The sequence below is a fragment of the Oncorhynchus gorbuscha genome, unplaced genomic scaffold (genome assembly GCF_021184085.1).
Source record: "Oncorhynchus gorbuscha isolate QuinsamMale2020 ecotype Even-year unplaced genomic scaffold, OgorEven_v1.0 Un_scaffold_1193, whole genome shotgun sequence".
NCBI classification, from domain to species: domain Eukaryota; kingdom Metazoa; phylum Chordata; class Actinopteri; order Salmoniformes; family Salmonidae; genus Oncorhynchus; species Oncorhynchus gorbuscha.
In genome coordinates this window covers 112,499-125,695 of record NW_025746046.1, presented here as the reverse complement: position 1 = coordinate 125,695, position 13,197 = coordinate 112,499, and the positions used below count along the sequence as shown (strand labels likewise).

Sequence of the window (13,197 nt, the reverse complement as noted above, 5' to 3'; positions counted from 1 at the left end):
TAAAAATCTTGTTTAAAACAGGAACGTTTTTCGTCCAAAACTGAAATACTGCCCCCAGAGGTTCAAGAGGTTAATACTGTAGACCATCATCATCATCATCATTGTGGTGGTCTGAGCTCTAACACCATGTATAGAGCTTTTAGGACTGTTTGTTTTCTTCAAAAGCCTTCAAGACTGAGTCAGAGCTGTTACTCTGTGTGTCTGTAGAAGTTGCCCTTTGTCACAGGTCCAAAATCAGCTTACTTACATAGCTTCCTTAACTTCTGTTAGGAGGCGAAATACCAACTGACCTTAAGTCAGTGTGTAAATGTAACTTCATTCTCCTCATGGGCTTAAGTGTCCTGACAAGCCCCAGAACTCACTGAGATATTATCACGTTGTTCCCACAGAGGTATTTCAGGAACGGACTGAAGTCATATCTGGGTTGCCTTGGGCAAGAACACACCGTCTTACTAATACAGAACAGAGGAGAACAGGACAGTAGTCATATCTGGGTTGCCTTGGGTAAGAACACACCGTCTTACTAATACAGAACAGAGGAGAACAGGACAGTAGTCATATCTGGGTTGCCTTGGGTAAGAACACACCGTCTTACTAATACAGAACAGAGGAGAACAGGACAGTAGTCATATCTGGGTTGCCTTGGGTAAGAACACACCGTCTTACTAATACAGAACAGAGGAGAACAGGACAGTAGTCATATCTGGGTTGCCTTGGGTAAGAACACACCGTCTTACTAATACAGAACAGAGGAGAACAGAACAGAAGTCATATCTGGGTTGCCTTGGGTAAGAATACACCGTCTTACTAATACAGAACAGAGGAGAACAGGACAGTGGAACAGAACAGAAGACAATGGAACAGAGGAGTAGAACAGAACATTGTGTTTCTCTGTTGAGCTGTTCCTGTTGGGCTGCTTCTGGCAGAACATCAGGTGTGCCTTCTACCTAATCCCCTGAGAGAGAACTTAAAAGGCAGGCAGTGTTGGTATATTGTAAATGTCTTCATGATTTGCATCAGTGCCTGGGGAGGAGCCATCAAATCAAATTGTATTGGTCACATACACATGGTGAGCAGATGTAAATGTGAGCGTAGAGAAATGTTTGTGCTTCTGGTTCCCACCATGCAGTAATATCTAACAAGTAATTTAACTTAATAACTACCTTGTACACACAAGTGTAAAGGAATGAATAAGAATATGTACATATAAATATATGGATATTTAGACCCCGCTCCAGCAGCCTCCCTGCTGAGTGGTAAATCATCTGGAAGTATGGAGCAAAATATCAATTATTGACTTGGTCCCGGATCTGTCTTAGCCCGGTCCCAGGTATGTCTTAGCCCGGTCCCAGGTATGTCTTAGCCCGGTCCCAGGTATGTCTTAGCCCGGTCCCAGATCTGTCTTAGCCCGGTCCCAGATCTGTCTTAGCCCGGTCCCAGATCTGTCTTAGCCCGGTCCCAGATCTGTCTTAGCCCGGTCCCAGGTATGTCTTAGCCCGGTCCCAGGTATGTCTTAGCCCGGTCCCAGGTATGTCTTAGCCCGGTCCCAGGTATGTCTTAGCCCGGTCCCAGGTATGTCTTAGCCCGGTCCCAGGTATGTCTTAGCCCGGTCCCAGGTATTTCTTAGCCCGGTCCCAGAGCTGTCTTAGCCCGGTCCCAGAGCTGTCTTAGCCGGGTCCCAGAGCTGTCTTAGCCCGGTCCCAGAGCTGTCTTAGCCCGGTCCCAGGTATGTCTTAGCCCGGTCCCAGGTATGTCTTAGCCCGGGCCCAGGTATGTCTTAGCCCGGTCCCAGGTATGTCTTAGCCCGGTCCCAGGTATGTCTTAGCCCGGTCCCAGAGCTGTCTTAGCCCGGTCCCAGAGCTGTCTTAGCCCGGTCCCAGAGCTGTCTTAGCCCGGTCCCAGGTATGTCTCAGCCCGGTCCCAGGTATGTCTCAGCCCGGTCCCAGGTATGTCTCAGCCCGGTCCCAGGTATGTCTCAGCCCGGTCCCAGGTATGTCTCAGCCCGGTCCCAGGTATGTCTCAGCCCGGTCCCAGGTATGTCTCAGCCCGGTCCCAGGTATGTCTCAGCCCGGTCCCAGGTATGTCTCAGCCCGGTCCCAGGTATGTCTCAGCCCGGTCCCAGGTATGTCTTAGCCCGGTCCCAGGTATGTCTTAGCCCGGTCCCAGGTATGTCTTAGCCCGGTCCCAGGTATGTCTTAGCCCGGTCCCAGGTATGTCTTAGCCCGGTCCCAGGTATGTCTTAGCCCGGTCCCAGGTATGTCTTAGCCCGGTCCCAGGTATGTTTTAGCCCGGTCCCAGTTACTGACTGTTTTCATCCCTTCCTAATAAAGGAGATGAAAAGGTTTATGAACCAGGTAAAGATCAAAGTGCTCATAGAGAACTCCAGAGATCATGGTGGTGTTGTGGTCTGATCTTTAACACTTAATTTAACGTGTGTCTGAGGATGTTGCTTTGTTCTCTGGGTCAGAAGGAACGTGTCGGAAAGGGTTCCCTTTGGGTCACAGCCAAAGTTTTTGGTTAGGTCTCACAACAACCCACCCAAAAGTTTTGGGAAAAATTTTGTGAATCGTTATGAGTTTTTGCAAAGAGGAGTTTCTCTGCCCCCATGCTGAGGGCGTACCCATAATGCAACAGGACACCTTTGTTACCTTGGCACTGTGCCACTCTTCTCAACCTCTCCTCAAATCCCTTTGATTCCAGGAGAGTTTGACTACCGAAAAACTGTAGGCAGGGATGAAAGGATGAGGGGAGGAGAGAAGAGGAGTTTGCCTGCAAAGCGAATGCTGCATACGCTTCTTTCTTTTGAAAAAACCCCAACTTGTTTTATCGGCCGTGTCAAATTCACTGATCCACATCTCAACATCTGAGGGGAGTTTGGGGAGCGGGTGAATTGATTTTCCCTCCTTTATATTTAGTGGGAAGGATGAGGATGAATAATAATGAAAGAATGGAAGGTAGGAACGCTGAAGTAGAACTGAATAACTTAGTGCTAAAAAATATATAAAATACACCAGAGGATGTTATTAAACGTTGTTAACCTTAATGTCTTCATGTTTATTTCATGTCTTATTATCTGTTGAAACGTCCCCTCAGGCCTGTCTGTGATGACTAAGTTACAAAGCCACAGAAAGACTAATAGAATGGAATGATTAAGATTAGGAACTAATTATATATTTTGCCCTTATCTGTACACTTCTATCTTTCTCTTCTCCCCCTCTCACTCCTTCCTTCCTCTTCTCCCCCTCTTACTCCTTCCTTCCTCTTCTCCCCCTCTCACTCCTTCCTTCCTCTTCTCCCCCCTCTCACTCCTTCCTTCCTCTTCTCCCCCTCTCTTACTCCTTCCTTCGTCTTCTCCCCCTCTCACTCCTTCCTTCCTTCCTTCCTCTTCTCCCCCTCTCACTCCTTCCTTCATTCCTCTTCTCCCCCTCTCCTCCCTTCCTTCCTCTTCTCCCCCTCTTACTCCTTCCTTCCTTCCTCTTCTCCCCCTCTCTCTCACTCCTTCCATCCTTCCTCTTCTCCCCCTCTCACTCCTTCCTTCCTTCCTCTTCTCCCCCTCTCACTCCTTCCTTCATTCCTCTTCTCCCCCTCTCACTCCTTCCTTCCTTCCTCTTCTCCCCCTCTCACTCCTTCCTTCCTTCCTCTTCTCCCCCTCTCACTCCTTCCTTCCTTCCTCTTCTCCCCCTCTCACTCCTTCCTTCCTTCCTCTTCTCCCCCTCTCACTCCTTCCTTCCTTCCTCTTCTCCCCCCTCTCACTCCTTACTTCCTTCCTCTTCTCCCCCTCTCCTCCTTCCTTCCTTCCTCTTCTCCCCCTCTCACTCCTTCCTTCCTTCCTCTTCTCCCCTCTCACTCCTTCCTTCCTTCCTCTTCTCCCCCCTCTCCTCCTTCCATCCTTCCTCTTCTCCCCCTCTCACTCCTTCCTTCCTTCCTCTTCTCCCCCTCTCACTCCTTCCTTCCTTCCTTCCTCTTCTCCCCCTCTCACTCCTTCCTTCCTTCCTCTTCTCCCCCTCTCACTCCTTCCTTCCTTCCTCTTCTCCCCCTCTCACTCCTTCCTTCCTCTTCTCCCCCTCTCACTCCTTCCTTCCTTCCTCTTCTCCCCCTCTCACTCCTTCCTTCCTTCCTCTTCTCCCCCTCTCACTCCTTCCTTCCTTCCTCTTCTCCCCCTCTCACTCCTTCCCCTCTCTCTCTTTCTTTCTTTACCAAGTTATAAAGAGTAATATAATTATTTTTCCCTTCCTCTCCTCCAGAGATGGCGTGGCGGTGGGTCCTGGCTGCCATCTTGGCGACGTTGTCTCTCTCCCTCCTCGGCTCCGCCTACGACGAGTTCACCTCCGACACCCTCATCAACAACGTAGTCCAGGACCCAATCACCAGCCGGCTGTACGTGGGCACGGTCAATGCCCTCTACCAACTGGACCAATCCCTGCACCCTGAGGCACACACCAGAACAGGACCCGAACTGGACAACCGCCAGTGTACCCCGCCCGTGACTTCCTGTGAGGAAGCAGTGGAGACAGACAACCATAACAAACTGCTCCTCATCCATCCATCCAAAGACACCTTGATAGTGTGTGGGAGTCTGTACAGAGGAATCTGTTCTCTGAGGAACCTGTCTAATGTGGAGCAGCTGCTGTACTTCAGCGATACGAAAGGAGAGAAGTCGTACGTGGCCAGTGCTGAGGAGAGTGTGTCGGTAGTAGGGGTCATGTCTTACTACTTCAACAAGGACAAGGGGAACTTCACCGTCTTCCTGGTAGGTGGACGAACCGCTCCGTGATATAGCACAGTCATAATAATGTCATTTAGCAGACACTTTTATTCAAAGTGACTTGTATAAATGTTTTACGTATTGGGTGGACCCAGGAATTAAACCCACTATCCTGGCGTTGCAATCGCAATGCTGATGTTGTATTGGGATTTAAACTTGTAAAGGTGCTAGATAATTGAATTTCCCAAGTTCTGTTCCCTCGGTCTCGTCCAAGGTGTGTAAAGGTTATTTCAGCCACGACTGCACCAAGCTGAACCATGTTGTATTTACTTCCTGGTCACCATGGTAACTTGTATTTGCCCCTCTCTGTTCTCTTCAGGTGGCTAAGGGCTACGGCAGCCATGACAGCACCAAGCTGATCAGCACCCGTATCCTCCAGGTCCATAGTGACTGGGTGTTGTTCGACAGCATCATCGAGGCCTCGGCCGTCCAGTCCAACCCCTTCACGCTGCGCTACCTCCATGACTTCAGACACGCCTTCAAGGTGAGAGACGGAGAAACCCCTTTTACACACAGTGTGAAACATCCCCTCAGGGCCTGTCTGTGAATACAACCTTACAAAGACACTGAAAGATGAATAATGATTCATGGAACTCATTCTCTTCTATCTCACTCTTATTCTCTCCTTTTTTCCACTTTCTCTCTCCTCTATTTCCATCTCTCGTCTTCCAGGACGAGGGCTTTGTCTACTTCCTGTTCTCCAGAACCCTGGGCGCCCAGGATTCAGGAACCAAGAACTTCACCTTTATCTCCAGGATGTGTGAGAACGACCACAACTACTACTCGTACACAGAGCTCCAGCTGAACTGCAGCGCGGGGAACAAGTACAACAAGGTTCAGGCAGCCTACGTGACCCTCCCAGGAGAAGCCCTGGCCAAGAATATGAGCTCCTCTGGCTGGTACGGACCGGTTGGAGCCCAGGATAAGGTATCTATTTATTTTCCCCCTCTAACAATTTAAACTTAATCCACTAACCAGTTCAATTCTATACCCCAATTCAATGATATGACCCCTAATAGAATTGCCCTAAGGGGACAAATAGTTGTTTGAATAAGATTGAATCTCACAAATGAGTTTGGACAGATAAAGCGGCATTTCACCTTTACTTAAGGAGGCCAGTCTGAACCGTGAGAACAGTGAGTTAAGAACAATGACTGGTGTTTTCCTGTCAGGTTGTGTTTGTGGTGTTCAGCTCGGACGATGACAGCTCCAGCTCGGCAGTGTGTATGTACCCACTGAGGGCCATCAACCAGAGACTGGTGGAGATCATAGGAGCCTGCTACAGCACCAAGGGACAAATAAACAACAAGTCTGCTGTCTACTCACCGTACTCCTCCAAGTCAGATGAGCTGTGTAAAATTGAAAATGAGGTTTGTAGCCATACCAGCCCCTCCAGTCAAGGGCAGTCGTACTGCATGTCCTCTGGTATGAGGAGCGAGAATGTACGTGCTGTCAGTTTTGAAGCAATTGATGGTTTTCTAGTTTACCTTGACGTTATGGTCGTTGCTCTTCTACAATGAAATTTACAAGAGGATGTAGATATAATGTATTAACTACTACATTATCACTTCTACCTACTAGTGAGATAATGTATCTGACATTGATTCCTTCCCTCTTCAGAAGGGCATGGTGACCAATCAAAAGTGTGGTGCTGAGTTCCTGCCCTCCCCGCTGGCCAGCAGGGCAGAGTTCGCCCTGGCAACCGACCCCGTTTTCACCAAGAAGGGCCTGATGACCGCTGTGGCCGTCGCTGTGGAAACGGAGCACGCCGTTGCCTTCCTGGGGACTACTTTAGGAGAGGTACTAGCTGACAGTGATGGACATTCCAAGTCTTTTCGTTGAGCCGGGTCTTTTGGCTCCCAATCAGGTCTTTGTTCACTAATTCTTACAAACGGATGAAAAACCATGAACAATATGACATCTAAAGCCTGAAGGTTTGCCTTCCATTATGTCAAATTGTGACACGAGTTCAATTAAATAGTTTACGTGACATTTTTTTTCAACTTTGCAAAAACAATTGCGCGGACCGCAATGTTTATTTCAAAAACTACAGCTGACCCTAACTGCAGATAATGGTTAAGTTACCATCTTCATAGAATGTGGTTGGTCTCACCTACCTTAGTTAAATGCACTGACTGTGATATGTGGTTGGTCTCACCTACCTTAGTTAAATGCTCTGACTGTGATATGTGGTTGGTCTCACCTACCTTAGTTAAATGCACTGACTGTGATATGTGGTTGGTCTCACCTACCGTAGTTAAATGCACTGACTGTGATATGTGGTTGGTCTCACCTACCTTAGTTAAATACTCTGACTGTGATATGTGGTTGGTCTCACCTACCGTAGTTAAATGCTCTGACTGTGATATGTGGTTGGTCTCACCTACCTTAGTTAAATGCTCTGACTGTGATATGTGGTTGGTCTCACCTACCTTAGTTAAATGCTCTGACTGTGATATGTGGTTGGTCTCACCTACCTTAGTTAAATGCACTGACTGTGATATGTGGTTGGTCTCACCTACCTTAGTTAAATGCACTGACTGTGATATGTGGTTGGTCTCACCTACCTTAGTTAAATGCACTGACTGTGATATGTGGTTGGTCTCACCTACCTTAGTTAAATGCACTGACTGTGATATGTGGTTGGTCTCACCTACCTTAGTTAAATGCACTGACTGTGATATGTGGTTGGTCTCACCTACCTTAGTTAAATGCACTGACTGTGATATGTGGTTGGTCTCACCTACCTTAGTTTACATTTACATTTACATTTAAGTCATTTAGCAGACGCTCTTATCCAGAGCGACTTACAAATTGGTTAAATGCATTGACTACAAGTTGCTCTGCATAAGAGCGTCTGCTGAACAGAAACTCATCCTGCAGGAATGTTATTCAATAGGCTGCTCTGACTTGTATGTATTTTCCTTAATAGTTGACTAACGTCTTCTGCATCGACCCGGCTGCCTTCTGTCTTCTTTCTGCTCGTGTAACGTAGGTGTTGAAGCTGCACCTGTCGACCAGTCCAGAGGTGTACGGCCGCGCCCCTGGGGAGAACACCGGGGACAAGGTCAACAAGAACCTGCTGTTTGACACCAGCCTCACACACCTCTACATAACCACAGAGAAGAAGGTGAGCCGTGATCTTAACGTGGAACTTTATTCCACAGCGTAGATTTTCATCAGTGTGAGGTGTTCCATGCATTTAGGTTAGTACCATATCAAAGCCATGTTTGAATCAGCCGTTTTTGTTTTGCTCAGATCACCAAGGTGCCAGTGCAGGCCTGCCACCTGAAGACAGACTGCCAGTCCTGTGTGGCACAGAAAGACCCCTACTGTGGCTGGTGTGTGCTGCAGGGCAAGTGAGTACAGTCCCAGTTATAGTCAATGTTCCCTCTAAACAGCGTGCAGCTCCTCTCGGGCTGCCGCACAGAAGAAATACCAGCCCGCGCAGAAGAAATACCAGCGCAGAGAAGCACGAGATTCAACTTCACTCAACTTTCTAGACTTTTAGTTAACACTATCAACGTTTCCCTTTACTGTGGGAATTGTGATTGAATCCACGCTTTCAATGCAACATACCGAGACAGGACGCACGGTGTCGGATTGTATTACATGGACAGGCATGGCTGAGCTGTACTCTACACAGACCGGTGCTCCTTAACCAATCAGAGCTGCATGTAGCCACATGTGGCAAATTTGTTCATGTCCTTTGCTAGTTAGTGAGTTATTATCCCAGTTATAGGTCATTTGTAGTCAACGATAGGGGAGGGATTGCTTCCTACAAGAGCACACAACCTGTACATTTCTAGACATCTTTGAAAAGCCAGTCAGGTGATGAGATTTTTTTTTGTCTTAAAGGGGCCATGTTGTATTTAGAGACAGGCTTGAATAAGCCAAGTAGCCAATAGGCAGAGGGTAGCGTAATTTGTCTGATACTCTGTAATAATGGAATGGGAATAATAATGCATTCTATTTAGAAAAGTGCTTTTTGCATCAACACAACATGTTCAGTACCCTCCTTGTCTGAAGGACAAGTGGATGAACAGGTTCATGTCAAGCCCTGCGTGTTTTTTCAAAAGTCTCATGGAATGTAGACTTATATTGAACACCACACATTGGCTGCTACTGTAGGCTGAATGATAGAACAGCTATTTCCATGTTAAAATGTGTGGTGTTCAATTAATGTTCTCCATGTTTTTGATGGTAGGCCACTCTGGTAGGCCTACATTATGATCAAATAGCCACAGTAGCCTACATAGTCACTGTTTAAAACGGTAACTTAAAGTGGGTACAGCCTCAGTGTTAACAGTAACGCGCGCTGGAAGTCAGCAGACTTGAAATTTGCTCAGTGACAATTCTTTGGGGGAACATTGGTTATAGCTGCAATATTTCCTGCTGCTCATTGATCTTTTCAATGAATAATACAATGTAACTTATAAATGTCTTATGAGCTTAGTACTGATTTATCCTGTTATAGATGGTCCAGGACTATTTTCTCTCTTGAGTTCCTATCAGTGAGGAACTGAGCCTGGATACAGGTACAGAGTCCTGGTTAGCTGTAGTCCAGAGTCCTGGTTAGCTGTAGTCCAGAGTCCTGGTTAGCTGTAGTCCAGTGTCCTGGTTAGCTGTAGTCCAGAGTCCTGGTTAGCTGTAGTCCAGAGTCCTGGTTAGCTGTAGTCCAGAGTCCTGGTTAGCTGTAGTCCAGAGTCCTGGTTAGCTGTAGTCCAGAGTCCTGGTTAGCTGTAGTCCAGACTCCTGGTTAGCTGTAGTCCAGAGTCCTGGTTAGCTGTAGTCCAGAGTCCTGGTTAGCTGTAGTCCAGAGTCCTGGTTAGCTGTAGTCCAGAGTCCTGGTTAGCTGTAGTCCAGAGTCCTGGTTAGCTGTAGTCCAGACTCCTGGTTAGCTGTAGTCCAGAGTCCTGGTTAGCTGTAGTCCAGAGTCCTGGTTAGCTGTAGTCCAGAGTCCTGGTTAGCTGTAGTCCAGACTCCTGGTTAGCTGTAGTCCAGACTCCTGGTTAGCTGTAGTCCAGACTCCTGGTTAGCTGTAGTCCAGAGTCCTGGTTAGCTGTAGTCCAGAGTGTGACTGATCTCTTCTCCTCCAGGTGTACCAGGAAGGGAGACTGTCCCAGGGCTGAGGATGACAACACGTGGCTGTGGAGCCCCAACCAGCAGTGTGTTCAGATCCAGGCCTTTAACCCACCCAACCTCAGCTGTAGGAAGACCGAGCAGGTACTGAGTGGTTGAGTGTACAAGTCTACGTTCCCTGTCATTGCCAGCTGTCTTCTCCAGTGTGAAAGATCCCTCATCTGTTGTGCTGGGTTTGCTTCATTCTGAATTCATTCATCCTGAGTTTAACTCTAGTCAATTCCTTTAAGATCTACGCCCTTCCAGTGCATTTCTCTCTCACACACACACACACACACACACACACACACACACACACACACACACACACACACACACACACACACACACACACACACACACACACACACACACACACACACACACACACACACACACACACACACACACACACACACACACACACACACACACACACACACACAGACAGAAATTAGTTTTCTGGGTCAGTTCTGGATTAATGAACTGTGTACATTTTAAACTGTAGACCTGAATATCAGTCACTTCCTTTATTTCACTTCATTTCATCTCAATTCTCTCCAGGAACTTGAGTTTTTGTCACATAACCATTCCTGTGACTTGAAACATAATTGCATTTCCTCAATTGACCTCTTTGTATTCAAGAGGAAGTTTATTCTATTGCTTCTCTCTCACTCTTGGTTTCTGTCTCTCTCTCTCTCACTCCTCAAAAACCTCTGTTTTTGTCCTGTCCAGGTTGAAATCTACATCCCCTCCCTCCCCAAGATCGGCCCTTCTGACATCATCAAGTGCAGGTTTGGTTCGGACACTAGTGGAGCTGTGATGATGGACCAGAAGGTCATCTGTGCCCTCCCCGACCCTGTGAACATCCCCTCTACACCTGACAAGCAGGGTGAGTCCTCCTGAATACTGGTCCTAACCCCGGTCCTTAGCTCCTTGGGTGGTAGATGGGTTCTGTATACTGTTTTTAAGCCTGGAGATATCAGTCTGTTTATTTAACTAACTTGTCTTTGTCTTGCCGAACAAGGCAACGGACTGTGGTAACTGACATTCTGTCATATTGCGTTCAGACTTTGTGACGGTGCAGGTGAAGATCCTGGTCAACGACGGCATCGAGGTGACGTCCAGCGAATACAAGTTCTACAACTGTGCCGCCACCGGCAGGAAGTCCAGGAACACGCCGTAAGTGTCGCCAGTAAAACCCTTATTGGTCACCAACCTTTTCTGAGGAAAGATCACTTTCCATGCCGAGATCGACCACTCAGATATTCTTTAAAAACAGGACTTAATAATGTAAGCCTATACAACAGTAACCTAATAAAAATTGTTGTGTAGGAAGGAGGTTTGTGCAGTAGGTCTAATACATTATCACAACATATTGGCTTTATGCCTTCCTGACTATTGTTCTTCTCAGACCATGTTATATTTCAAAACTCGAGCTTTGATAACAGAATAGATCAGTTGTATCATTTGCGAGGCTCAGCTGAGCATAAATTGAAATAATTATCTTTTTTATTTTACTGGACTGATGGTCAGTCTCAGCGGTCAGTCTTTCCTCCGGTGAGGCTGACTAATAGAGAGGGTCCACCTCTCATAGTCCCTGCTTTCTCCTTTCCTCCGGTGAGGCTGACTAATAGAGAGGGTCCACCTCTCATAGTCCCTGCTTTCTCCTTTCCTCCGGTGAGGCTGACCAATAGAGAGGGTCCACCTCTCATAGTCCCTGCTTTCTCCTTTCCTCCGGTGAGGCTGACTAATAGAGAGGGTCCACCTCTCATAGTCCCTGCTTTCTCCTTTCCTCCGGTGAGGCTGACCAATAGAGGGTCCACCTCTCATAGTCCCTGCTTTCTCCTTTCCTCCGGTGAGGCTGACCAATAGAGAGGGTCCACCTCTCATAGTCCCTGCTTTCTCCTTTCCTCCGGTGAGGCTGACTAATAGAGAGGGTCCACCTCTCATAGTCCCTGCTTTCTCCTTTCCTCCGGTGAGGCTGACCAATAGAGAGGGTCCACCTCTCATAGTCCCTGCTTTCTCCTTTCCTCCGGTGAGGCTGACCAATAGAGAGGGTCCACCTCTCATAGTCCCTGCTTTCTCCTTTCCTCCGGTGAGGCTGACCAATAGAGAGGGTCCACCTCTCATAGTCCCTGCTTTCTCCTTTCCTCCGGTGAGGCTGACCAATAGAGAGGGTCCACCTCTCATAGTCCCTGCTTTCTCCTTTCCTCCGGTGAGGCTGACCAATAGAGAGGGTCCACCTCTCATAGTCCCTGCTTTCTCCTTTCCTCCGGTGAGGCTGACCAATAGAGAGGGTCCACCTCTCATAGTCCCTGCTTTCTCCTTTCCTCCGGTGAGGCTGACTAATAGAGAGGGTCCACCTCTCATAGTCCCTGCTTTCTCCTTTCCTCCGGTGAGGCTGACTAATAGAGGGTCCACCTCTCATAGTCCCTGCTTTCTCCTTTCCTCCGGTGAGGCTGACTAATAGAGGGTCCACCTCTCATAGTCCCTGCTTTCTCCTTTCCTCCGGTGAGGCTGACTAATAGAGAGGGTCCACCTCTCATAGTCCCTGCTTTCTCCTTTCCTCCGGTGAGGCTGACTAATAGAGAGGGTCCACCTCTCATAGTCCCTGCTTTCTCCTTTCCTCCGGTGAGGCTGACTAATAGAGAGGGTCCACCTCTCATAGTCCCTGCTTTCTCCTTTCCTCCGGTGAGGCTGACTAATAGAGGGTCCACCTCTCATAGTCCCTGCTTTCTCCTTTCCTCCGGTGAGGCTGACTAAGAGAGGGTCCACCTCTCATAGTCCCTGCTTTCTCCTTTCCTCTGGTGAGGCTGACCAATAGAGAGGGTCCACCTCTCATAGTCCCTGCTTTCTCCTTTCCTCCGGTGAGGCTGACCAATAGAGAGGGTCCACCTCTCATAGTCCCTGCTTTCTCCTTTCCTCCGGTGAGGCTGACCAATAGAGAGGGTCCACCTCTCATAGTCCCTGCTTTCTCCTTTCCTCCGGTGAGGCTGACCAATAGAGAGGGTCCACCTCTCATAGTCCCTGCTTTCTCCTTTCCTCCGGTGAGGCTGACTAATAGAGAGGGTCCACCTCTCATAGTCCCTGCTTTCTCCTTTCCTCCGGTGAGGCTGACTAATAGAGGGTCCACCTCTCATAGTCCCTGCTTTCTCCTTTCCTCCGGTGAGGCTGACTAATAGAGGGTCCACCTCTCATAGTCCCTGCTTTCTCCTTTCCTCCGGTGAGGCTGACTAATAGAGAGGGTCCACCTCTCATAGTCCCTGCTTTCTCCTTTCCTCCGGTGAGGCTGACTAATAGAGAGGGTC

At 48.2% G+C, this 13,197-nt stretch overlaps 1 protein-coding gene across 1 annotated transcript in view; it reads left to right on the top strand.

The window, feature by feature from the left end:
* Window positions 1–13,197, top strand: part of LOC124021741 (plexin-B2-like) — an 83,728-nt gene that overhangs the window by 20,342 nt on the left and 50,189 nt on the right. The window contains exons 2-11 of the mRNA XM_046336873.1: window positions 4,245–4,750; window positions 5,085–5,249; window positions 5,438–5,692; window positions 5,938–6,135; window positions 6,386–6,565; window positions 7,761–7,895; window positions 8,024–8,124; window positions 9,865–9,991; window positions 10,622–10,778; window positions 10,957–11,068. Coding sequence (XP_046192829.1) covers window positions 4,247–4,750; window positions 5,085–5,249; window positions 5,438–5,692; window positions 5,938–6,135; window positions 6,386–6,565; window positions 7,761–7,895; window positions 8,024–8,124; window positions 9,865–9,991; window positions 10,622–10,778; window positions 10,957–11,068 — 1,934 coding nt within the window. The 5' untranslated portion in view covers window positions 4,245–4,246. The remainder of the gene's footprint in view (window positions 1–4,244; window positions 4,751–5,084; window positions 5,250–5,437; window positions 5,693–5,937; window positions 6,136–6,385; window positions 6,566–7,760; window positions 7,896–8,023; window positions 8,125–9,864; window positions 9,992–10,621; window positions 10,779–10,956; window positions 11,069–13,197) is intronic.